Source organism: Panthera pardus, unplaced genomic scaffold (genome assembly GCF_024362965.1).
Source record: "Panthera pardus isolate Hobbes unplaced genomic scaffold, ASM2436296v1 HiC_scaffold_3, whole genome shotgun sequence".
In the NCBI taxonomy this organism is placed as follows: Eukaryota; Metazoa; Chordata; class Mammalia; order Carnivora; family Felidae; genus Panthera; species Panthera pardus.
This window is the reverse complement of record NW_026526876.1, coordinates 15853317-15878462: the sequence shown is the minus strand read 5'-3', so window position 1 is coordinate 15878462 and position 25146 is coordinate 15853317. Positions and strand designations below refer to the sequence as shown.

Genomic DNA, 25146 nt, shown 5'->3' with positions numbered 1-25146 from the left:
TTCGGAGCCCAGAATGCAGGTTGAGGGTGAGGTGGGGGGACACTGAGGACCCCAAGATGCTCCTTTGCTGTCAACAAACCCCACAGACCTAGAAAGAGGCCGGGCAAGGCCTTGCGGCTCTGGCACGTACCCCAGTCCTGTCTCATCTCTACAGACCAGCCTGCTCCAGGGCCTGGCATGACGTTACCCCTCTGGGACATGAGAGGAGTCCTCCTACACCACGATATCCCTCTGGGGCACGTGGGGGTCAAAGGCCTTTCTCCCCAAAGCTTCAGCTTTGCTCCTACAGCTTCCGGTTCAGGCAGAATCCCCCCCCCCCCGGCCATGCCCTTCCGGTGCGCCCCCTCCCACCCGTGCACCCTCTGTGGGGACCAGGGCCTCCTGTGATGGGGGCGGTGGCCAGCATGAAACCCACAGCCACGGAGCTGGCCCAGCCACCAGGATGGCAGGCCCCTCGGAGACGGAGAGGGGGGGACCAGGCGGGTCAGGAAGTAGCCGCCAGCCCTCCTCCCCCACTGCCCCTGCTGCGGCAGAGGGAGGACAGAGCTTGGGTGCGCTCCCGCCCCCCGTAACCCCGCGTCCCATTGGGCCAGCCGCACACTCCCAGCCTCACCTCGCCGAGCCTGGCATGATGGGGCATTAGCGTGGAATTGAATTTCCCCTTAATTACAACGGCCCACAGATACTGTTTAGTCTGTAATCGGGGAGTTAATGTGCTTTCCCCTCTTGCGAGGACGGGGCCGGCCGCGCACACGTGTTCTGTGTTCCTCCCGGAACCGACCGACAGAGGGGGGGGCCCGTCCTTCCAGGTGCGGACACCGAACGCGCTCACCCGCCCCCCCCCCCCCCCACCCTGGTGAGACCCAGCCCCGCCTGTGGCCCAGGCGCACTGCACACAGGACATCTGTGTGGCTGTCACATGTCACATGTCACACATGCATGAACCACCCTAATAGGCAGACGGGAGCATCATTTTTCCTCTAATTACATATTCAGCACTTCTGAGAAAATGAGATTTTAGTAATTCGATTGGACTGAGGAGCAGGGCTATAATAAAATGAAATTTGTAACAATCGTGCAGTTAAATTAGTTAAATGGAGAGGAAGAGGCTGTGGGAAATTGACCCCTCGATCTCCTAAGGACTAATCAGACATTTGAACTAAGTTGTGCTAACAAAGCCCTGGGGTGTTGCGGGCGGAGGCCAGGGGTCGGCAGGGGGTGGAGGGGACAGACAGGCGGGCGGGCAGAGGGCCGCTGGCCAGGGCAGACGCATGGGGACAGCGCTGGAGGAAGGCGGGGAGCAGAGCACAGGGAGAACGCAGGTGGCTGGGATGGAAAAGCCCCACGGCACACTTTCTGCATCTGGCGGTTCCCAAACTCTGGTGTGTCAGAGCACCCCGCCCACCTCTCCGTGCCACCTGAAGCCGGGAGGAAGTTGCCGCGGGGACCAGGGTCGGTGCAGGAGAGCTTGCAGGGACACTCCTGAGCAAGTGCGGGCACAGTGGGGGCTGCCTGGGGGAGAGACGGTGACAGCTGGTCCCATGCCACCTCCCACCCCCAAACAGAGAGGCTCCAGCCGTGGGAGAGAAAAGCAGCTTCCCCTCCTGTGCAGCCCACTCCTCCCACCGCACACCCGCCCTGCCCCTGGCCCAGCTGGCCCCTCCGTGGAGCCCATGCACCCCAGGGACAAGGCACTCCATGAGCTGGCCCGGGAAACACGGAGCGGCAGGCTGGCCCTGAACTCTGCGGGCCAGGGGCCTTTCTAGGGGAGGGAGGCCACCTGGCTCAGCCCTCTCGGACCCTCGGTGCCCTGGGTGTCAACAGGAGGTGTCCGTGCCAAGTGCCGAGAAGCCCTGGATCCCAGAACAGGGATGCAAACTGTAGGCTGGGGCGCCTGTGGGAGGGGAGGGGCGTGGAGGGCCTGGAGGCATCCTGCACACCCCCTTCCTGACTCTGAGCCAGACCCTCTGTTTTCAGGGAGCTGTCATCCAGGAGAACATCCTTCTGGGAAGACCCAGCCAAGAGAACAAGTCCCTGGAAGCTGAGAGCCAGAGGGTGGGATTTGAAAGACAGGAAGGTGGCTCGCCCAGCCACCCGCGGGGCCCAAGTTCCCTCTCCACCTGTGCCCACATACTGTGGGCTCCAAGCTGCCTGGGTGGGGAGCCCCGGAGGAAGGCCCCCGTGGCCTGCCTGTGCCGGCCAGCTTCCTGCCTCTGGCTGGTGCAAAAGGCGTGCAGACAGGGTGCCTCGCTCTGTCGGGGCCCCTGCCAGGGACCAGCAGGTGCAGCACCGTCTCACTGCGTGTGGCTTCTCTGTGCCCAGGTGCTTCGGGCGGCTCCTGGCCAGATGGTGTCCAGACAAGCCTGCTGCAGCCCACCCTGCCCAGGCCTGCTTGGGAGTCCAAAGTCTGCCCCTTATGCTGAGCCTGGCAAACGTGGGGCGGGGGAGGGGCTCAAGGCAGGCGGCCGGCTCTGACGGGGGTGGGATGTGCCCCCTGCCCTGAGCAAGTTCTAGAGTGTCAGCAGAAGCAGCTTCCTGCTCCCCTCGGCTGGCAGGGCCCACCTTGGGGCCGTGACCCCGGCAGCTGGGACTGAGGCAGAGGGGAAATCAATGAAGAAGCCTGGAGGTGTTGGTGGTGGGAATTCTTCCCTGGCTGGTTCTGGAAAGAACGGCGGCAAGTCCCAGGCCCTCTAGGAGGCGTGGGCTTTGCTGCGATCCTCAGGTTACCCATGGGCTCTTGGGGCTGCAGGTGTCGGGGGGGACGGGGGGCCCTGGGGCAGGATGCTGCAGCCACATCCAGGGGGTGTTGGGGAGACAGGACGGCTCACGGCATCAGGACTCCCCGAGCGTGGCCCCAGGCCCAACGCTTTCTGGGGTTATTCCATTAATACTCCAATTCCCCTAGATGCAGGTGCTGGTCTGCAGGGAGAATCAGGAGGCCGTGGGGCCTCTCTCAGGGGGAGGAGGACGGAGGTACCCTCCGCCTGGTCAGACCCCCTCCCCAGGGTGGGCAGCACTTTCCCCTTCAGTGTGGGGGCGAGGGTCTCCGTTCCCAGTGGCAGGAAGGAAGCTGCTTCGGAATAAACACCTTTGGGCGCATCTAGGAAGGGCCACCTTTGCCAATGACAGTGGCTTCGCTGGTGGCCTACAGGGCAGAGGACGCAGCAAAGACAGCAGGTTCTCCGGGCTGTGGATGGGGCCCTGCTCTGAGCCTCACGTGGGTGGGGGGTTTGGAGCAGCTGGGCTGGGGGGCAGGGGACCGTGCACGCCCTGAGTTCCCCCTGTGCCCACGTCCCCCACAGGACCCCGCATCTTGCTCATCCCCCACTTCTGGCACCAGGAACAAAATGGGCACCATCTGCCAAGGAGAGACCCGGCCACACCCCGGTCTTCCCAGGGAAGAGGGAAGCACCCAGGCCCCAGAGCAGACACAGCCAGACCGAGGCGGGAGGGGGGCCGCAGGGCAGAAGGGCTGTACCCCTGCCGTCCACCCCAACGCCCCGGGCTGGCTCCTCCCCGCCCCAGGCTGTCTCGAGCCATTCAAATATTTATCTTTGTTTCATTTTCCAAAAGGGGAACAAAGAGAAGGCAATGGAGAGAGGAGAAAAAAATCCAAGTTTCTCATTTGAAAGTTAATTAGTCTAATTAGGTCTAATTAAGAGCCCCCAACACAATGCAGCTCGCAAATGAACTGCCAGCTCCTTATTTCCTCTGATTCTCATTTCAGACGGAGCCGGGGAAGCCTGGAAGGGGGCTGGCACGGTGGGGTCCCCTCCCTCTGGGGGGGCGGTGCAGACGGGGGGTGGCCGCACGGAAGCAGAGCTCGCAGGCGCGGATTCCTGCACAGAGGGCCTGGCCAGGCTGATGGGAGGGACTCACACACAGTTCCTCTTCCTGTCCTACGAGCCGGCTCCTTGGGCATCGGCCGGGGTGCTGTCTGACCCTGCTCTCTGGTTGGACTTCAGGCTTTATTTGCACCAGGGTCTGGATGCTCCCCTCTCCTGGGGTCTGTGGGTTTGCACACCTTAGGTGAGGTCAGACGGTCTCGAGGGGCTGAGTCCTAGTTTGGGGGCCTGGCGCCTGCCCCCCTGGCTGGGAGGGAACAATGACCCGCAGACCCTGGGTTTACGGAGTCCCAGGGACATGCGTGAACACTGCAGGGTTCTGTACCGGGCACTGCCCACAGCCGTGATGGGGACCCAAGCCTGATGGGTGACCAATCTGGCTTTGCCTCGTCCCCTCCCATCCCCTTCCCCATCCCTCACGGGGCAGGAGCCGGGCAAGCCCGGACCCCTGAAAGGACACAGGAGACCCAGCTCCACGCATTACCCAGGCTTGGGCCCACATTTCTGCGTTTCTGGGGGCTCCCACCCAGCACAGCCCCGGGGAGGAGGGTGCCGGGCATCAGGCCCGCAGTGGGGGCAGCGCTCAGGACAGGGGGCTGGGGCAGGCGGCAGGGGAGCCCGCTACGAGGTGTCGACCGCCCAGGGCTCCCACGCAGGCTGCAGACCCAGCGAAGCAGCAGCGGAATGGCTGGAGGGGTTGATTTCTGAACCAAGATCAAAAGAATTAAGTAGGTTTAGCTGTGAGCCACGGGTGGCGGGGGGGGGGGGGGGGGGGGGACCCTGAGCCACCCAGGGGGAGCTGATCTGGGCAAGGAGGTAGAGGGGCTTCAGGAGGGTCCTGAGCTAGGGCACAGCTTCGGGGACAGGGACGCTGGACACCCAGCACTGAGGTCCAGGGCGGGAGGCCCCGACGGTGCGTTCCTGAGCACACGATGCGGCGGAAGTGTCGGCGGTGTGGACCCCACCCACCCCGCCCGCCAGGGCTGCCCCCAAGCCAGGTGTGGCGGGAGAATCAAAACAAAGGAAGCCAGCAAAGAACTTCTCAGGTGATGACTTCTGTCCTTTGGCAGCGATGGTCATACAGCCACACGTTTATTAAAAGTCACCCACCACACACCCTACGGTGGGCGAAGGTCACGGCAGGCAAGTTAGACTCAAAACCACCAAGGGGCAGAAACCTGGAGTCCCTGCTCTCCGGGAGAAACGCCCTCAAACAAGTGACCGCGTGGAAACCAGGGGGAGCGGGGGGGGGCTCTGCAGGAGGCACCTCAGGGGTCAGCTCCGTCTCCCTAAGACGGGCACGCCACCCCCACCTTGGTCTCTCTGTGCCTCAGGTTTTCTTTTCTGTAAAATGGGCTGATGGCCTCTGGGCTGGGCTGCTGGGAAAACTCAAGGAAGAGCATGCCGGGCCAGGTACGAGGCCGAGGACATCCTCCCCCCACCTGCTCCGCGGGGTCTGCGACAGGCCCTCTCTATCAGGCACGAGGCTGAAGACCTCGCCTGCCCTCTGGGGTCACACCTGCCCTCCGGGGTCTCCATCAGGCCCCCTCTGCGGCGGCGCTGATCTGGAGGGGTGTGAACATCCCAGCACCGCACTGCGCATGCGGGTCTGAAAGTGATGCACGGCCCCCTTGCAGCCTCCCGTGGGACGCAGCCCTTTCTCGCCCATCGCAGGCATGGCAGGGGCCCTGAGCCCCACCTTACAGAAGGGGCACCAGGGCCCTAAGCCGCAGTCTCCTGACCTCCCAGCCACCCTGTGCTGGCATCGTCAGCCCTCACCCCAAGCCTGCAAACGGCCTGGGGCAGGGTCTGCCTGCGACCCCAGGGGGAGGGCCCCTTGGTGGGTGCCTCAGTTTCCCTGGTGCACCTGTGCTACCTCCCGCCTGGATTTCTTGCTCCACACCTTCCCGGTCGGCCCCACCCAGGGTCCTGGCCAACCTGGAGCCAGAGGGCGGCCGGAGATGCCAGAGGGGTCTCGGGAAGCTGTCTCTCTTGGCTGCTGGATCCTTTTAGGGTCCATTCCAGTCCCCCCACTCCCAGGGGCAGCACAGAGCCTACAAGGTTCTAGCAATTTCCAACCCCCTCCAAGGAGGAGGGAGGGAGAAGACGCACAACCGGAGAGGGTGGGGGTCCCCGGCCGGCTGCGAGCCACAGGGCCAGGTGGGGGGTGGAGAGCGAGGGGCCGTGGTCAGTCCCGGATTTATGGGAGCTGGGTAACAGCAAAGCCGCCACGAGAGACTCCACCTCCCCGAAGTCTCTGGGCACACGGCCCACTGTGACATCCAGCCCCCAGGGCCCCGGCCGCTCTGTCCCCCAGCTCCTGGGGAGCCCTGGCGCCCCCGGGGCCCACTGGGAGGCTGCACAGGGTGAGGAGCAGGAGGTCAGGACTCCCATGTACGCCTTCAATTCTGCAGGAAGATAATCACTGTCATCGACTTGTGAAGGGCACAATCGCACCGCATTTGCTCCAGCCCAGGTTTAAACTGTTAATTTGCTACACGGAAATATTTAAGATAAACTACACACTTAGTGACCTTGTTTTGGCGATTCCTATTCTGGACTGAGTGTATCTGCAGCTTTAAAGAGGCCAGAGCATCCGCCATTCCCGGCCTGGGACTGGCCACCGGGGCTGCACCGGCCACTATCCCCCCACCGGATGTGACGGAAGGAGGCACAGACGGCCCACGGACCCATGAGGAAACTGAGGCCCGAGGCCCGGCCCGCCCAGGGAGGCCCGACTTTGGGACACTGAGGACTCTGCAGGAGGCTCTGGGCACTGGGACAGAGACGGTGGCCCGGCAGGGACGAAGGCCGCTTGCTGGCTCATCCTCCCCGCTCCCCCTGTCCTAGCGCCTGCCCCGGGCCCTGCGTCACACAGATACACATACCAGCCCGCAGAGCCACTCGCTCTGCCCTCTCCCCAGTCCCCAGTCGTCAGCCATGCTGCGGCCGTGTCACACGGGCCGTCCCTGGAGACCACCGCATCACACACGCACACGCTCTCGCCAGGCTGCCTGCTGGCCCCAGGACACCTCTGAAACGGCCGCCCGGGCCCCTGCCCCGCCTCTGCCAAGGAGCCCCTGCACGGTGCTGGGGCTGCGGGAGTCTGAGCGGCCGGCTGGCCCTTGGAGCTCAGAGACGGGCACACACGTCCCCTCTGGCCCAGCCGCTCGCTCGATGGGCATCTCCTGTCTGGGCTTCCTCAGAAGAAACCAGACGATTTCCCACGCACCCTAGGCAGGGCCAAGGCTCGGACCAAGATGCTAGAATACCAATAAGGAGACCGAATTGGGGAGGTTCAGGGGCCCCCTCCAAGCTCCCCCCTCCTCTTGCTCCCAAGCCCACGCACTCCCCCTTCCTGTGCAGGGCGGGTGGGTGAACCTCTCCCACGAGGCCCCTCTGGAGGCCAGCTGAGGGTGGCTCCTCGGGTCACACCCAGCCCAGGACCGAGAAACCGCTCCCCCCCACACCGTGCAAGCCCTCGAGGGCAGGGCCCTACCGCTCCCCACTGCAGGCGCCCCCCACCCCCCCGCTGCAGAGCCCAAGAGGCAGAGGGCCCCAGACGGTAGGGCTCTGTTAGTGTGCCATGTCCAGAGGAGGTGGGCCCAGAGAGAGCAGCCTGGGGGCTGCCCAGGGGCAAGGGGCAGGGCCAGGGCACCGGCTGCTTAATGCCTAGGGGACAGAAACGTTCCGGAGTCAGACATCGGCGATGGCTGCAGAGCCTCATCAGCGTACGGAAACCAGGGGGCTGCGCACTTTGCACGGGTGTGTTTACGATACGGGTTCTATCTCATTAAAAAGAGACCACACGGTGAGACGGGAAAAAACGGTGGGTGGTGGAGATGAGCCACGCGTGCTTGCCTCCAGAATATTCCTGCCCCTTGAGCCTTGGAACCCCTGCAAGGGGCTGGGAGGGCAGACCCCGCCCCAGCTTCGTCACCTCCCTGCTGCAGTGCACGGGCTCGGAGCAGGTGCCTGGCTGGCGGCACAGGGCAGGCCACTGGGTCCCCGAGGCCGCCAGAGGCAGGGTCTCAATCACGCAGGTTCCCTGAGTACCTTCCACGTGCCAGGCTCTGTTCTAGGTGCCGGGGAACCGGCAGTGAACAACACACACAGGAGTCCTTCCCCTCCTAGAGGCAGGCAGATCAACAGGTACAGCGTAAAACGGATCAGGTGTCCATAAAGGCTTTGAAGAAAACTACAGCAGGGGAAGGTGAGAGACAGAGGGGGGGGGAGGGGGACGGAGGGGTGTGGGGTGGCTTAGTGACAGTCAAGAAAGGTCTCACGAGAGACAGCCGCGTCTTAAAGAAAATGAGAGCATGTCAGGCAGGCGTCTGGGGACTGGCAGTCCTGGTGAGAGCCACGCGCCCTCCCGCCAGCTGGCCAGGTGCACCCCCAGCCCGGCTCAGGCTGCCCCTGGCTCGTCGGCCTGTTCTCCCCCCACAGACCCCATGCCTGGAACCGCCCCGGCCCCTCATCTGTGAGGCCTCCCCAGGTGGCGCGGAGGTAAGCATTCTCTACTCGGGACCCTCTCTGCCCCTCCCTCAGATGCTCTGGCTCCCGTCACCTTCCGCCCAGGAGCCTGTCCTAGGAGGCCGCCTGCCGCCTGGCCCCCAGCCCCTGCCATGCCCTTCCCTGGCCAGGCGTCTGGCAGTGGCTGGGGACGCTGGGGCTGCAGGGTGGGGCCGCCGCCTCTCTGGAGCGAGGCGCTGGGTGGTCCCATCTACCTTGCAGATAAGCTCTGAAGCATGTCTGAGGGCAGGATTCGGGGGGCCGCCCGGGTTGCAGCCGGGCTCAGACCAGATGTCAAGGGAGAATGAGAGATGAAGGGTTAGTTAAGCTGCCAAAATCATACAGTCAGGCCTTCACATCTGTCCGGTGCACCCTCTCTGGTCCAGCTGAACGGGCTGGAAAGGAGGCCAGAAGAGGGGGCAGGGCCTGAGGGTCCTCCTCTGGGACGTGCAGCCCAGTCTGGAGCTTGCCGGGGGGTGGGGGGGGGCGGAGTCCGGGGCTGACGGGGGAAGGCCTCTGTCCGCCAAGGAGCAAGGGCCCCGGGGCTGAACGCACAAGCCGGGGTCAGGGCCACGGCCACAGGAACGGCCCACCCAACCACGCATCAGCACCAACCTCAAGCCAGAAAAACCACCAATGCCACAGGGACCCTCCTTCTCCACAGTCCGCGTGCACGGGGGACGTGCAACATCTTCCTCACCGAGCCCACCGTATCCCTGTCCCCACGGCCCACCCCTGGGTCAGGCCCCGTTATCTCTTGCCCTGGCTTGTAGCCTCCTTTTTCCGTCCCAGACTCACCTTCGTCGCCTGCAGATCCGATCATGTCGTGGCCCCCTGCTCGAGGCCTTTCACGGTTCCCTACCGCCTACTGAGAAAAGCCCAAGTTTCTCCGCGAAGACCCAAACACACCCCCACTGTCACTCTCTCCCCTGCGCTCCAGGTTCCAGGCAGTCGAGGAAGCTGGCCTGAACGCGCTCGCCCCTCTGTCTCTCTCCCTTTGAGACGGTCTAGATGCACCACTGATACCCGCGGCAGAGCCCGGCTGCTGTGAGCCACCTCCCCAGATCGCCCGCTGGGACCGGCCTCCTTCCTTCCAGACCTGCGCTGCCCCCCCACAGCAGCCACCGGCCACATGTGGCTGCCGGGCATCTGAAACGCGGCTGGTCCGATGTGCAACGTGCCGTGGGCAAAAAATACAGAGTGGACGTCGAAGATTTAGCGTGAAGAAAGAATGCCAAGTATCTCGGTCACGTTTACGTCCATTAGCTATTGCCACCAACGGATTCTGGACCGGGTGAAATCAACCAGATCCCTCAAGTGGATTTCATCTGTTTCTTTGCAACTTTGGTAAACGCAGCTGCTGGAAACCTCGGCGCCCCGGGGTGGCTCCCGTTGAACCTCCGCGGACAGTCCTGCTCCGGGTCAGGGGTTGGCAAACTTTTGCAGCGAATACTTGGAGCTTTGCGGGCCATATGGTCTGTGTTGCAACTGTTCTGCTCTGCGAAGGCGGCCGCAGACGGCACGTAAACAAATGAGCGTGGCCGCGTTCCAGCAGAACTTTTTTATAAAAACAGGCGGGGGGCGGGGGGGGGGGGGTGTGTGGATCGGGCTCAGTGGTTTCTCCTGTAGGTCGCTGGCTTCCAGACTTTTGAACAGGACCACTTAGTACGATGTACTTTTTTAAAATTTAAAAAAAAATGTTTATTTATTTCTGACAGAGAGAGAGGGACAGAGCATGAGCGGGGGAGGGGCAGAGAGAGAGGGAGACGCAGAGTCCGAAGCTCCAGGCTCCGAGCTGTCAGCACAGAGCCCGACGCGGGGCTCGAACTCACGGACCGCGAGATCATGACCTGAGCCGAAGTCGGACGCTTAACCGACTGAGCCACCCAGGCGCCCGTTTTTTCAAAACATTTTTAACGTTTTTATTTGTTTTTGAGAGAGACAGAGACAGAGCGTGAGCGTCAGAGAGGCAGAGAGAGAGGGAGACACAGAATCTTAAGCAAGCTCCAGGCTATGAGCTGTCAGCACAGAGCCCGACATGGGGCTCGAACTCACAAACCGCAAGATCATGACCTGAGCTGAAGTCGGACGCTTAACCGACTGAGCCACCCAGGCGCCCCCGATGTGTTTTTTTTTTTTTTTTAAGGGGAGAAAGGGGGAAATTGATTCCAGTGGCTGGCCTTTTATTTTTTTACCAAACAAAGACCAAAAAGAGAGGGGAAGGTGGAAACAGCGGGTCTCACTGTCACTTAACTAAAACGGGCATTTTATACACAAAAGCAGATTTATGCTTATGGGCAGAAAATCACACCATTTAGAGTTTTGCTTTCTCCACTCTGCCGCGGGCAGGTGGGGACTTTGTTAGGAACACAGAGCGTGTGTAGACGGGCACGAGCAGGCTGGAGGGCGCGATGGGACTCAGACCTGCGGTCACAGATCCCGAGGCCACCCTGTCCTTACCCTGAAACACGCCGAGTTCTAGAGGGGTGTGACCCCCCCCTGGCCTCCCGTCCCATGCCGATTCTGACGGAGGAGGCTGCGTTTCTAGCTGGCTCCCTGCGCTGCTGGTCCAAAGACCAGGCTTTGCGCAGTGAGGCCGACCGAGTTCTGTGTTGTCCAGCGGCACTTTCTGCGACGATGGAAACGTTCCGGATCGGCGCAGTCTGTTAACCATGACCCCACACGAGCACGGGGCCGTAGAGACGTGGCTAGTCCCAACAGGTATGTGATGTACATGCACCAGACTTCAAAGACTTAGCACAAAATGAAAAACGCAAGCCACCTCGTCAATAACTTACTTCACACCGATCACACGTGGCGGTGATTTTCTAAGACATACGGGGTTAAGCAAAACGTATTACCGAAATTCATCTCACCTGCTGCTTCTCACTTCTAAGTGGCTACCGTAAACTATAGACTTTCCTACCAGCTGGCTCCATATTTGCACCGGACACGGACAGCATTGTTCTAGAGCCTCTGAGACATGTGAGTCATCCAGCCTCTGTTGAATTCCTCCGGTGACAGGGAACTCATCACTTCCAAAGACAACCAATGGGAAATTAGTTAGAAATGTCCTTTGAGATTTTCCTTTATTATTTTTTTAATTTTTTGAAATTTACTTTTGAGAGAGAGAGAGGGGGAGAGAGAACAAGCCGGGGTGGGGCGGGGGGCAGAGAGAGGGAGACACAGAATCCGAAGCAGGCTCCAGGCTCTGAGCCATCAGCACAGAGCCCGATGCGGGGCTCGAGCTCACGATCTGTGAGGTCATAACCCGAGCCAAAGTCAGCCGCCCAACCGACTGAGCCACTCAGGTGCCCCAGAGATTTTCCTTTAAAGCCACCGCCCCTTCCCACCTTCTGTCCTGTCCAGGTCTGTCCTTCCTGATGTGCCCACCTGCTGACCTTCCAGGACCGTCAGCCTCTCGAGATCCTGTTTGAGCCTGGAATGCCCTCTGCTCATTCTCCTGACCTATCATCCATAAACACGCCTGGTTCGGCAGTGCCTTTCCCACCAAAAACGGAACAAATCCCCAGGCACAGGCTCTCCATTTCTAACCCCACCTCCCACGCCAGGCAGCCCTCGCTGGTGGCTGTGCTGCTTTACTGATGAGAAACTGAGGCTCAGGAGGACGGCAGGTTGGGCAGAGCAGAAATCAGACCTGGCCCTGGTTTTTACTCCAGGCTTTACCCCGGCACTTCCCCGTGTGGCTGGCGACGGCAGTGAGTTCTCGCTTGGCTCCCCGTCTAGTGGGACACTAGAGGTCGTGGGACCTCCCCTCCTCATACACAGTCCGAGATTTGCACCCACCACATGCGGAAGCTGAACCGGAGGGAAGGGGTTGGCCTCAATGACGTCTTAGTGACTCCCCGACCCCAGATGCATCGCCAGGGTGATGCATTCGCTCAGGGGCTCAGGAACTTGCGTGTTTCTTTTGCTTGCTTCCTTTCGGTTCACCTTAACAGCTTGCTCAAGTTCCTTCTGAATTCCCGACCTGCTCATCTCCACCAAGAGAAGCAGGAGAACAAAGGAAGCCACCGAGGAACGAGGGAGCAGGGCCCCTCTCCCAGCCAGGTGGCCCAGCGTGGAGGCAGAGGGACGAGGGGAACTTCCCTCCGGAACGCCCCCAAACGCTGGGTGGTAGGTTCCCCGCGGTGGGGCAGAGAAGGGGCAGTTTTCATCGTCACAGCGGCTTCCTTCTGCCTTCTCAACGCCTGCCTACGACCACACGCTCCCATGCACGCCGCACACGAGCACTGCGGTCTGATACCTGCGTCCGCACGCCTGCCCGCCGGACACACTGAAGCCGCCTCCTTGGGGTGACTAAGAGGCTGGACAGCATGCCTGGGTTGGTGACGATGGGGCAGGTATGGACCGGGAGGGGGGCAAGAAGCGGGAGTCTCTGCAGCCCCCACAGCCCTCCGGAGGGGAAGGAAAAAGAAAGCAAAATCCCACCTTCGAGACACAGAAGCCAGGGCCTGGCAGGGAAGACGTCGGCTGGCCCCCTCTCTGCCCGCCGGGGTGGACCCCGCATGTGCCCTCGTGGCCACATTCGGGGGGACACGTGCTTGCCACTCTTAGAACTCATCTGTTGTGACTGAGTCGAGCCTGTGACCCCAGGGGGCACAGGACTGGGGGCGGGGGGCTTTGTTTCCAACTCTCCCCCCAGGGCCCTACTGTAGCGCCTGGTACCAACAGCTGCCCCGTGGATAATTCGTGGACGCCCTGGGGGTGCCACCTTCCCCCTCCTCTGCCGACTCTGAGCTGCTCAGGGGCCCAGAAGCTACAAAGACCTTGATGGCCCCTCGGAGCTCCTAACCTGGGGGAGGACAGGCCTTGCTTCCACTGCCTCTCGAGGCTGCCGCAGGTGGGCTGGGCCCGGCTGGCCCCAGAGCCTCCCCAGGCCTCCCGTGAGCCCCCCGGCTGCAGCCCCAGCGGGCCTCCTTCCAGAACCGGGCTCGCTCTCCCCGGGCACCCAGACACCACGGACCACACCTGCCGCACCGGCGACACAGAAGCCCGCAGCCGGTGCGGCTCCAGGCTGCACAGCCCCTGATGGAACCACGTAGCAATCTGCCCGTGGGCCGGCAGGCTATGGCGGGGCCCGGAGGGGGTCATGCAGGCTGGCCAGGGTTCAGAAGATGGGAGGGGGTGAGAATCCCCTGGGGGAAGAAGACACGGGTGAAGGGGAGAAACAGGGAAAACGAATATGGGAAGGGAGAGGAAGTAGGCCAGGAAGGAAGAAGGGGGAGGCTCAGAAGCATGGAAAATTCTGGAAGCGAGAACGGACACGAAGGAGGATGACAAAGGCTGAAGGCCAGTCAGGAAGCACGGAGAGAGGGGCTAGGAGGACAGAGGCCGGTGGCAGGCGGGGACAGCCATGTGCAGCTTCACGGGGACCCCAGAGGCCTGGGTCGGCTGGTCAAGCCCTGGCCTTGGGGAGTAAGGGAGCCCTGTCGGCAGCTGCCGCTTCTTGGCACCTGGGTTAGAATCAACCCCCTGGTCACAGAGGCCCTCGAGGGTCCCTTGATCCCACACCACCAGGAGCTTTGGACGCTGCCCACAGGCCCGCTGCCGGCTGAGTTAGGAGTCAAGGCCCGCAGGCCCCGTCCCAGGGCTGGCCTGAGGCGCTGCGGGCTCCTGCTGTCTCCCTGGAGCCCCACATTCCACTCTGAGCCACCTTCAGGTGACTGTCCCCAGGACCAGAAAGCATGTGGGCCTGGACCTCAGCCTCACCTCCTGCAAGGACGGCGGCCACATGTGATTCCCAAGCTCTAATGGCTCAGCACCTGCCCGGCCGGTGTCGTGGGCACAGGCTCTGGGCCATGCCAGGGGAGGGGACAGGCCGCGGGCAGAGTCGGCCCTGCTGCAGTGTCCTTCCCTGCCCTCTGCTGACCTCCCAGCACGCCCGCTGCGGCCTGCTTAGCCCCGTGCCCCACCATGCTTGCTCCCCGGCCCTGCCAGCCAGACGGGCCGGGAAAGCCCACAAACTCGGGTCCTGGTGTGGGGCCGTCAGCACGTGGCTTCTCTGTACTCGATAAGGACCCGGAACCTCAGCACAGGGGGGACCCGCTCCTCAGACTCACTGGGGGTCGCCGAAGGCAGGGAGGATGATGGCCAAGCCAACCCTTCACTTCTGATTCCGGGAAACAGGGTACGTCATTTGAACCTCAGTCTCCCGCCGTAGCTGTGAGAGACGGGCGCAGGCCTCCTTGATGGAATTGGAAAATCCCGCAAACGCTGTCCCGAGAAGGGTCGGCCACTCCCCACCTGCTTCCGGGACCACCCCCAGCCCTCCGGGCCCCGAGACACGAACGTCTGTCCACATCGCGACACGCTGGCTTGCAAGATGCCCCACGCGCCCCCACCTCTGGGCAGAGGCGCCACGCAGGGCAGTAGGGGGTCCGCGGCCGCTCTGCGCAGACTTCGTGCTCCGCTGGGTCTGAACGCCCAGCACCCGGCCTCTCCTCCGTGGAGCGCCTTCCACCTGTGCCCAGGGCTGGACCTGCCCGCCCGGCTCCTGTGCCCATCATCCGCCCAGCGCACAGAGCTCCCCACTCAACGCTCTTCGGAGAAACCCGCGTGCCCGCAGAGCAAGATGCAACGAGGCAGGCCACGTCCGCTCTCCCCAACCCAACGGAAACCTCCGGAACGCTGCTGGTGACAAGTCTGTGGGCAAGATGAGAGCTCAGGCCGTGTGAGGGCTCCCGTCGGGTCACTTCTGTCTCGCGCGTGGCCAGGAAGCGGTCAGAGGGCAGGACCTCCTCGGTCCTCGATACCCCCCCCCAGCCCGAGGCTTCTGGGGTCGAAGCCAGGCTCTGCTGGCCGGTGGCTTTATGAGTCAGCACGTCACCTGGCCTCTACGTGCCTCAGTTTCCCCAACTGTAAAACGCGCACGTTACGCTCAGCAGACTCCACAACAAATGTGAGCCGCCAGAGGGAAAAGTGGGTAAGAAGCCACAGACGCCGCGACCAGGGGACAGCAACAGAGCAGACGTGGATCGCGTGCCTTGCCCAAGACGCGGACACGCTTCTGTTCGGTGCCTGCCCCTCCCGTTGGCCGGGGCGTACCCACGGGCACGTTCTGCCACCTGGAGCAAACGTGTCTCAGACGGGGGTTCCTGGAATCACACCAAGGCGATAGGCCAACTGCCCAGGGAACGGAGACAGCCGTCAGGCGTGCTCGGACGGTGTCAGAAGGGGCGTCCCCTTTGCTACGGTAATTAAACCTACTAAGAGTTCCTGCGTTAGCGGGTCCGCTACCCCCCCCCCCCCCCCCGTTGATTATTAATAGAAGAGCTTCCTAATGAATCTCAAATAGACCCCAGGATTCCCTGACCACCCCCCCTCTAGAAGTCTTTGGGTTCCACACCCCGAGGGAACGCGTCTTGTCAACAACACCAAGACGCGGCCCGCCTCACGCTGGAAGCTGCGTGGAAACGCCACATCCTCCACGGAAACTTCCGGTGATTGCCAGTGTTGTCGAGGGCACGCAAGGCCATCTGTGATTTCATCTTGATTAAGAACAGAAGGATGATGAGATCAACAGAGCTCCAAACGCGGCCCACAGGAAGGCCCCAGTGCTCGCGGTCTCCAGGGGCTGCTGTCCGTGGGACCGGCCAGCATCCTGCCGGCACGGCCCCTCCTCTCCGTCACCGGCGCTCCCTCCTACGAAACTTAAGGCGCCTGTATCTCTCCCCCAGAGCGAGTTCCCGGCTTTGCAATCGGATATGGTGATGAGATTCCTCTATAGGGCACTGCAGCTTAGTAAGAAGTAATTACTGTGACAAAATCCCATTTTGTGGCACAGGGGTCCCCCCCCCCCCATTCTTTACAACTTTCTTCTACTGGAGCCCAGACAAGGGCCTCACAGGGAGTGTTGCTGATGTTCTAGATTTCTAGACGAGCTCCTTCTTGCTCTGAGAGGTGACCAGTATTGACCTCACCCCTTGCCGGGCTGGCCGCAATGCACCACGGATGACAGCACCCCAGGATCCCTAGGTGGGGCCAGATGTAGGGGGACCAGGGCTCCGGGCCGCCCCGTGGGAAATCGAGGGCCCAGCGGCGGGCGGGGCAGGTGGGGACACAACCGCTGCCCGGGGCTGCTAGGCTAGGCTCTTAGCGAATGCCAGAGCCCAGCTGCAGCCGGGTTTCTCCCGGTGCTGGGGGACCTGAAGTTTGTCCAGCGGACAGTGGGAACTCTGACAAATAAACATCAGCACCACCGAGACGCTGCGAGAAAGGATGCCCGGCAACGAGCATCTCTAACGAATTACGGAGTCACTGCGTCCCAGAGGGGACGCGGCCCGTCCTCTGCACACTTGGGGTCCAGCCCGTGCAGCAGGAAGAGCTTGCCACGTTAACAGAGAACGGCATTCTGCTGGTTGAGGTTTTACGTTCTAATTTCAAGTTTGAAAGACGGTATGTTTCCAACGCTCGCCTGTTTAAATGCTGTATCTTAATGCGCCGCAAACCACGTCTCTTGTCTTGCTTGATTTCACGTATTTGCTCCTGCCCCTGTTATCAAACGTGCTGCCGAGACCGAACACACAGCCTACATGCGGCACCAAGGCTCACTCATGCAGACCTGCAACTCCTCGGTGGGGCTGCGGGGGAGGCAAGCTTGGATCCTGGACACCCGGTCAGGGGCCGCCCGGCCAGGGGCCACCCCAGGCCCCCTCCTCACATGGCCTCCGCTTCCAGGGGACACGGGAGGCTCTGCCTCACTCCCAACGTGGTTTGGGACAAGCAGGGTCTCCAACTAAGCGTCATTTTTTGTCTTGCATTGGCCCTGGACCACCAGACCTGCGTGAGCTCCTATTAACGTGTGCCCCCAAAGACAGCCCGGAAACGGCTGCATTAAGATCTTCCCCGGCCCACGGAGACACACGGCCACCCGCTGCGGAAATGCCTCGTAGGCAACAGGGTACTTCGGAGCTTGGCCCCAGTGGGCACGCTCTGGCTTTCCCAGAAGCAATTCTGCTCATGGCTGACACCCACTCGGAATGGCTACGGCTCATCGGCATCTTCTTGCTTTCCCGCCGCCCCTACAGAAAGTTCCAAATGCCGTTAGGTGGGGACGCAGTCACCCAGCCCTGGAAGAATCAGAGTGCCTTCCTCACCGGTCCTGCTGGCACGTTCACCCCAACTATGAGCACACGTCTGACTCCATCAAGATGATGCCAACATCTGGCATTTTCCAGAGGCTGGCTGGTACTTCATCCCAACTCAACCCTCCCATTCAGCCTGGGAGGACAGGACGCTTTCTCCGAGGAAGATCCTGAGGTTCAGAGAGGGGACCTGACTTGCTTATTGACACAGCCAATAAGCCCTGGAATAGCCTCCAATCCTACTGTCTGCAGAGGGGACTGGAGTCTCTTCTAGCAGCCCAGGGCATACGTTCCGGTGGCCGGGGAGGGTGCTACAGATGTTTGCTACCTGAGTGGTCTGCCCCGTGACTTCACCTGTGAGCTTGTTAGAAATGCAGATTCCTGGGCCCCACCCCAGAGATCCCCAAGCGATTGCTGTACTCATGGAAATTTGGGATGCCCTGGAAGGCTGACCTCCCGGGCCCACCCTGACTGCGTGCAACTCACGTGATGATGGAGAATTTCGGGAGTCGGCCACGGCTCGGGCTTGGACACCCGCCTGCCTGGGGGCAGAGGGGTCCCCTCAGCAGTTTTTGTGGCTATTGAGCTGTGCCCAGGACTGCCCAGATGTCAGGTCCTATGGAGGGTGGGATCGAGGGCCAGGGTCTCTGGATCCCAGGCCGCTCCGGCTGCCCTTTGCTCCTCACCTTCAGGCAGTCCCCCGGCCCTTCCTCTGCAGTTGCCGACGTGTTCGGCGATCCCCACTGCGCGGATCCTAGTAAGGGGCTGACCTGAGTACCCAGCAGTCCAGGGGCTGACCGACCTGGCTCAGCTCTGAGGGCCCCGTCTCTGCCTGCTGTGTCCACGGCTCCTCCTGAGCCACCTGCCATGGTCCCTTCTTTCTTGGCTCTCTGGAGAGCCCAAGGGGCGCAAAAAGACAAGAACCCACCATCCAAAGGCCCAGCTCCACCTGGAGCCTGACATCGTCTCCAAGAAACACACACTTCTGGGCTCCTCTCTTCAAATGATACATGGGAGAGACGGCGGGGGTCCATGGTCGCTTCAGGCTATTAGGCCTGGCCTGACCCTGACCATCAGCATTGCCATGACACCCACTACCTTCTGCCTCCCACCTCCACACCCAGCCCAAGGTGCACACCTGGTCCTAAGGGAGCCCTCCCGCTGGGTTGTGCAGGCCCCAGGACAGCCAGCCCGAAGCTCTCCAGGCCTCACCGGGCTTCTCCCTTCAAGCCCCAGGCCTCTTCGAGCAGGCAGCCGCCCCCACCCCTGCAGGCCCAAGCAGAGGTTCAGGGTGCTACAGATAAAAAAGGCAGCCCCACAGTGCCAGGAGGAAGGACAGGCCCCGAGGTGTGGGCGGCCACGGTGGGTGAGGCAGGCTACTGCAGCCCCCAGTCGGCTCTGGCTGGGCTGGGACTGGGAACAGCAGCCCGGAGAGACCAAGGGGCCTGGGGGAGGCGAGGAAGGCCCCTCTCCGTCTCCAATGCAGGCCTGGGACCGCACCGATTCCGCATTGGGTGGGATCGCAGGACCCCCCGCCCCGGCACACCACGGCAGGCGGGCAGGCGGGCAGGCAGTAAGCTGATGCTCTGCGCTCACCTCCCCTGGAGCGTCCTGGGGGATTTTGGGGGCTCAGAGTCGCTCTGGCTTTCTGCCCCCCTCACCAGCCGGAGCTTCCTGCGCAGCCCAGCAGATTGCAAAAGTCTGGCCCCAGCCCCCTCCCCGGCCGGAGCTCCCGGGCCTCCCTCGCCGGCCCCACCAGGCGGGTGGCCCGTCTCCCCCGAGGCCCGCTCGCGCTCCCCGCTGCAGCAGAGCTCGGCGCCCCCGCCGTCGCCCCCGCCGCCCCCGCCTCCGCGCGGCCCCCCGGCTTTCCCGACGCGGCCGGGGAGACGGGGGGGGGTCCCCCGCCCCCCCGCCCCCCGCGGCCCGGCGCGAAGTTCCCCAAAGTGACCGCGGCGACGAGAACCCCCGCCCCCTCCCCTCCGGCTTCCCCCGAGACTCCGCCCGCCGCCCCCTCCCGCGCCTTCGGAAAAGTTGCGAGCGACGCCCCAAACTCCGGCCCCCCGCCCGGCGCCGCGCGCGCCCCGGGCGACCCCGCGCTCGGCCGCCGCTCCCCCCGCCGGGCCCCGGCGCCATGACGCGGGGAGCGCAGCGGGGCCCCGGCGGCGGCGCGGAGGCGGCCGAGCGCGGGGTGGGCGGCGGCGCGGGGCGCACGTGCGCCGGGCGGGGGGCCGCGCCGGGCCGGGGGCAGCTTACCTGTTGGAGGTAGAGGAAGGCGGGCGGGCAGGGCACGGAGTGCGGGAGCATGCTGCCGGAGTTGGACAGCAGGAGGCAGCCCGAGTTCGCCATGGAGCACAGCATGGGGCGGCAGGGGGGCGCCCGGCGGCCGGAGGCAGCTCTGCGCTCGCTGCGCGGCTCGCACCCTCCGCGCGTCCCTCGGTGTGTGCGCGCGCCCAGCCTCCCGGGCGCCCTCTCGGTCTCCTCCTCCTCCTCCTCCTCCTCTTCCTCCTCGGCCCTCCCCTCCCCCGCGCGGCGCTCCTCAAGAGGGAGGCATGGACGGCGAGCGGCGCGGCTACTGCCCGGTGCTCCCCTGCCCGGGCGGGGGTGCTGGGGAGAGCGCGCGCGAGAACACGGCCCGGTAGGCTGTGTGCGCGAGAGAAGGGGTGAGGGCAGCGGGGGAGCGGGCGCCCGTCACTTTGGAGCCACCGGAGCCCTGTCTGCAAAGAGTGGCGCGTGTGCGTGTGAGTGCGCGCGTGTGCGCGCGTGTGTAGCGGTGGGAGGGGGAGCCCCTGGCGTACTCCAACATCAAACAGAGCCCCGCACCGAGGGAAGAGAATCCGGAACGACGGCGCGACAGCTGATCCCACACTTAACCCCTCGCCCGCCGGCGCCCTCCCCCCCGGGCCCCTCCGCGGCCCTCCTCCTCGGCGAATCCGGCGGCCGCCCACTCTCCCCCCGCCCCCCCCTCCGCCCCCACCCCCGCCGCGGGGTCGGGGTCTGGAATCTCCCTCCGGCCTCGCTGTGTCCGCCGGCCGCTGCGGACAGGAGCGGCTCTGCGGCCCGACCGGAAGGCGCTTCGTCCTGCTTGGCGTTCAGAGAGGCGCCTCTCATAAGCGAGGCCGGCTCCGTGGCGGGGATGTCGGTGATGTAATGAGGGCATCTACGCAGAGGCTTCCGAGCGAGCGGGGAACGCTTCTCGGCTGCCCAGAGCTTGGAAACCCAGCTGGAGCCCCAGGGGGCTTCTCCCGCCCTCCCCTTGGCCCCCAGACCCCGTTTACACCGTAGGCCTGCCACAGGCACATGGTCTCGTGGATATTTAATGGGGGGGGGGGGAGGGGGGGCAAGGGGCACTGTTCACAACGCATCCTTCCCTCCCCATCCCCAAACCCACTGGACTTGGTGTGCACGCACAATGCAGCAAGAGAGCACATGTACCCACCTCTGAACCCAGTCCCTGCCTGGCACGGGTCCTGATTGTCCCCTGCAGCATCCCTGTCACAGGTGTGTGTGTGTGTGTGTGTGTGTGTGTGTGTGCGCGTGTGTGCACATAAATCTGTAGTTCACCAGCCACACACACCCCCACGGGCCTGCCACACGTTTACGCTGGACAGATGCCCCTGGCCAGGCTCAGTTAACCAGGACAAGCCACAGGTGAACCTGGCCGTGAGGGACCGTCTCCTCCTTGCCACCGTTCGAGGTCGAGACGGCAGGGAGATATACCTGACTAACCACCTGTCCCACTTACGCATGCTCCCCTGGGCAAGGGGAGAATCCCAAATATCCAGCACCAATTCTGGACTCACCTGTCTTACCCAAAGGCACCCGTGATTCCCTTTCACTTCTGAGAGCGAGCCCCTACTCTGGAGAGAGGAAGGGCCAGGACCACCCTGGGATGGGATGACCACCAGCCTGAGAAGCAAACGGAGGCCCCTTCGCACGCTCTGTGACTTCAGGGAAGTCGCTTGTCCTCTCTGGGCTTGCATTTCCGCACCTGCCCTAGAGGTTGGGTGGATGATGTCCGAGGACACGTCTCAGGGTGCTCACTGCAGGACGTGTCCATGAGGGTCACTTAGGAGGAAGCAGGGAGGAGGGGACAAGGATGGGCTGAGGATGGGCTCCCTCCAGGCACTGTCTGGTGCAAGCTCGGCTTGAACAAGGCAGGCAGATGTGTGCCCCTTGGACACCTCATGTCTCAAAGCAGCCTGCACAGTCCCTTCCTTAGAAGGAAAGGGGTACAGAGCCTGGAAGGCAGGCAGATAGCAGAAGGGGCAGAGAGGAAGGGACTGCCGTGGGGAGAGCCGGCCCCCGCCAAGCAGTTGCGCTTGCCTGACCCTTTTCCGGAGTCCTACTCCGTGATCCTCCCACGGGTGGGGTTCGCAGGCGTGGCTGTGGACTTGCAGAGGTAGCCCCCTGCCTTTGGGCTGGATGGTTATTGGCTCGTCTCCCGGACGAGGCTCCCCAACGGCCTGAGACAGTGGCGGGGTGGCCGGTGCGGAGGTCTGGGGCATCTGAGGGAGGGGACCTGGCCGGGTATAGCATTTACGAGGGGACAACTTGTAGAGGGCTGTCCTGTGGAGGCTGGCACCCCAGAGTGGCCCTGGCTGCAAGAGCAGGGGCGGCCCTGCGGGCCTCTTGCCTCCCAAGTCCTGCTGTCCTGCCCTCCTGTTTCAGGAGACTCCCCTCTCTCCTGTTGTCGCCTCCCAAGCGGCTCGTTCCCTGGAGGACATTCAGGAATCTGGGGCATCTGTGTGGCATTCACCCCCCAGCCCTGGGCTCCTCGTCCACTCTCCATGGGAATCATTCACTCGTTCATTTGCCTTTGTTACCAAGCATCTACTGAGATCGAGGCTTTCTCCCTCCCCATAGAGGATTTGAGAGTGTGTCCTAATCATTGCCCAACACATAGGAGGCACCGTTTGTGGGCTGCCTCTCCTGCTTTTCCTTATCGAGAACCCACTATGTGCAGACAGGCATTGCGCCAGGCGCTGGAGCTACAGAACCAAAATTCTCTGCCCAGGAGTGAGTGTACCGTCTGGTGGGGAAAGCAAGCCAAGACCACAGCTTATTGGGCTTAAGACCTGTGACAGCCCAGGATAGTGGCAGCTCAGGTCTGGGGTGAGCTTAGACTTGGGGTTGGGTCAGGGAAGTTTTACCTAGAGGGACCCCTGAGCTCAGTGGTTGGCCCCACGAATGCCTGCCGTGGCGCCGGGATGGTTTTGGGCACTCTTGCACCTGGTCATCTGCGGGGCCTTTCAGCCCAGCCACCTGGCTTCAAGCCTCACCTCCAGAGAGCGTCAGGCCCCGGGAGCATGTCTGGACACCTGCCTCCATCAGCCAGCTAATCACACCCGGGCTCCAGGGAGACCGAGAACAGCAAAACAGAATCTTAAAAACCTCCAGAAGAAGGATTCGAACAACGCTGTGTGTCCGGCTTATTCCTCAGGACAGGGGGCTGGTGTGCCCACCACCTCTTGAGCTGTGCCGTGGGCTTGTGGCTTCCACTTTGAGCCAGTTATTAGCTGACAAACTGAGACAGGCCTCTGTCCACTGGGCAGAGGGGGCGTTGTCTTTGTGGGGGGCGGTCAGGCCGCTGAATATTTAGCCCATCTGGTCTCCCCCTCAAGAGTTGAGGGTCAGGAGAACAGGAAATTTGCTGGCTGGGTCACAGCATCGCCCCAATGCCTGGAATGGCACCTGGCAGGGATGAGTGCTGTTGTCCCTGCCCTGTCACCCCCACCTCAAGGCTTATCCTGATGCTGAGTGGGCCACGGTGGCCACAGGGGCTTGGAAACACAGGCCCTGAGAAGCCTGGGCGAAGCTGTTACAAGAAACCAGAGCCCCTGGGGTTGGCGAGACCATGTTTTCTCCACAGTCTGGGGGAGAAAGGAGGAGAGTGGCCTGTGCTCCTCCAGCAGTGCTCCTGGGAGCACCCCAGTGGCACAGAACACATCTATGGTGACTCTGAGTCTGAGTCTGTGCCATCCCGACGGTCAGGAACCCTGCCCTCCTCCGGGGCCTAGACGGTGACGTGCAACAATGTTCAGTTGGACTGAACTCCTCCCAGCCTTCCAGAGCCCCCGGTGCCTCCTGAGTGGTGGGTTGGCGAGGCCCGGGGCCCCGGGGCTCTGCTACCCCCGCTTCTGGGGTGAAGGGAGGCTGCGCGCTGGGAAAGGCTGTCAATCCAGTGCTAATATTCACTACTTTAAAAAAAAAGCCAAGGAAAAAAATATCCCATTCGCCCTGAATCTGAGAAAGCCCTTGTTAGGGAGGCAGGAACTGAACTGTAATTATTTCTGCGCTCCTGGGCACCACTATAAATATCAGGCAAGGAGGCACCTCAAAAGGTCCGGATGGTTCCAAGGCTTTGGAGATCTCCTGGCTCCTTCCTACCCCACCCCCCACCCCGTGTCACCTTCCCTGGAGGAAGCCCTCCTGTCTTTCCCGCACTTTCTGGGAGACCCAGGCCCACATAGCCTTGCTAACACCCTCAGTCTCTTTGGTGTGCACCTCTGTGACATGGGGACTTGGGAGTCTCCCTGGGGAAGGGTACGCCAAAAAAGAATCCAAGATGGCCCGTGTTTCTAACAAAAGGTGGGCACGACTCTGTGGTCAAATGATCTGGTGCAGTGCTGCCCATGACGCTTGTCCCATCCTTTGGAAATTCCCAGGGCCATCCGTCAGGCATGTCCCAGCAGGAAACGAGAAGTCCCACAATCCCTTTAAGGGAGGTTGGGTAGGGGGCTGCATTACTATGGGCCTGCCCCTCTCTCCCCTTCTGAGTGCCCAGGCTGGCGTCCTCGGCCGTCACCTATGCCGGGAGGACAGCCTGGAGCTTGGCAAAGGCGTGCCAGGACAAGGGGTGAGCTCACCGTCTCCGGTTGCAGCGGGGCCATAATCGACAGAGACAGCGTGCTCCGTGCTCTAGCAGAGCCAGATCTCCCTGCCCCAACTTCGGGGTATTTGGCACAGGCTTGGGCATGAGCACTGGAGGTGGGGGCGAGGAGGCGGGAGCAGCAGAATCGTACGTGGCGTCTCCCCGGTAGGGTGGGCTCCGGTGGGCATGGCTCAGGGAGCGTTGTGGGTGCGAGGGAGGGTGGGGTGACCCAAGAAGCCTCTTGCATGGGAACCAACCAGCTGAGCGCTCTTCCAGGGGGATCACACCCCAATTCCAAGGCTGAGGGAACTGGACTGGAGTCAGGGGAAAGCCCCCGGCTGCCGGGGGCGCCTCCAACAGACACCACTGGGGAGATGTCAGGTTGAGGACAGGAGGCCCTTTGTCTTCAGGTAAAATGTGGGAAGCCCTCAGATCCCCAAAGGTGACGGCTTGCTTCCTTACTTTGGGATGGGGGGAGCATTTTCTGCCTCGTCCATGTGTCCAATTCACCCAGAAGAGCAGAAGAACTGCGGGGGGGGGGGGGTGGTCAGCCCCTGTGACTAAGGGGGACTGCTCCTGGCCAGGTTGGGAGTGAGCTGCCCTGGCTGATGAGGCCACACTGGAGGTGTCCAGCAGAGGGCCCACTCACACCAGCCAGAGCCTCCCCTTTGCAGCCAGGCCTGCGAGCAGGGGTTGCTGGGGATGCTCCCCGCCCGTGGGCCCCTCCACACCCCTGAGCCACAGAGCATTCGGCAATGCAGAGGGGAAGCCAGGCCAGGCCCGCTCCGGGCTGCCAGGGCCGGCACCCACC

The 25146-nt window shown here is 62.7% G+C and overlaps 1 protein-coding gene across 9 annotated transcripts in view; it reads right to left on the bottom strand.

Moving 5' to 3' along the window:
- The window catches only part of RBFOX3 (RNA binding fox-1 homolog 3), a 422631-nt gene that overhangs the window by 60761 nt on the left and 336724 nt on the right, over window positions 1-25146 (bottom strand). The window contains exon 1 of one of the 9 annotated variants that reach the window (XM_019466018.2): window positions 19718-19899. The exons of 4 other annotated variants lie outside the window; for them this stretch is intronic. In XM_019466018.2, the coding sequence (XP_019321563.2) occupies window positions 19718-19822 (105 nt within the window). In that variant the 5' untranslated portion in view covers window positions 19823-19899. Of the gene's footprint in view, window positions 1-19717; window positions 19900-25146 lie in introns of those variants that run through there. 4 more of the 9 variants (XM_019466021.2, XM_019466017.2, XM_019466019.2 and 1 more) reach the window with 4 other exon arrangements.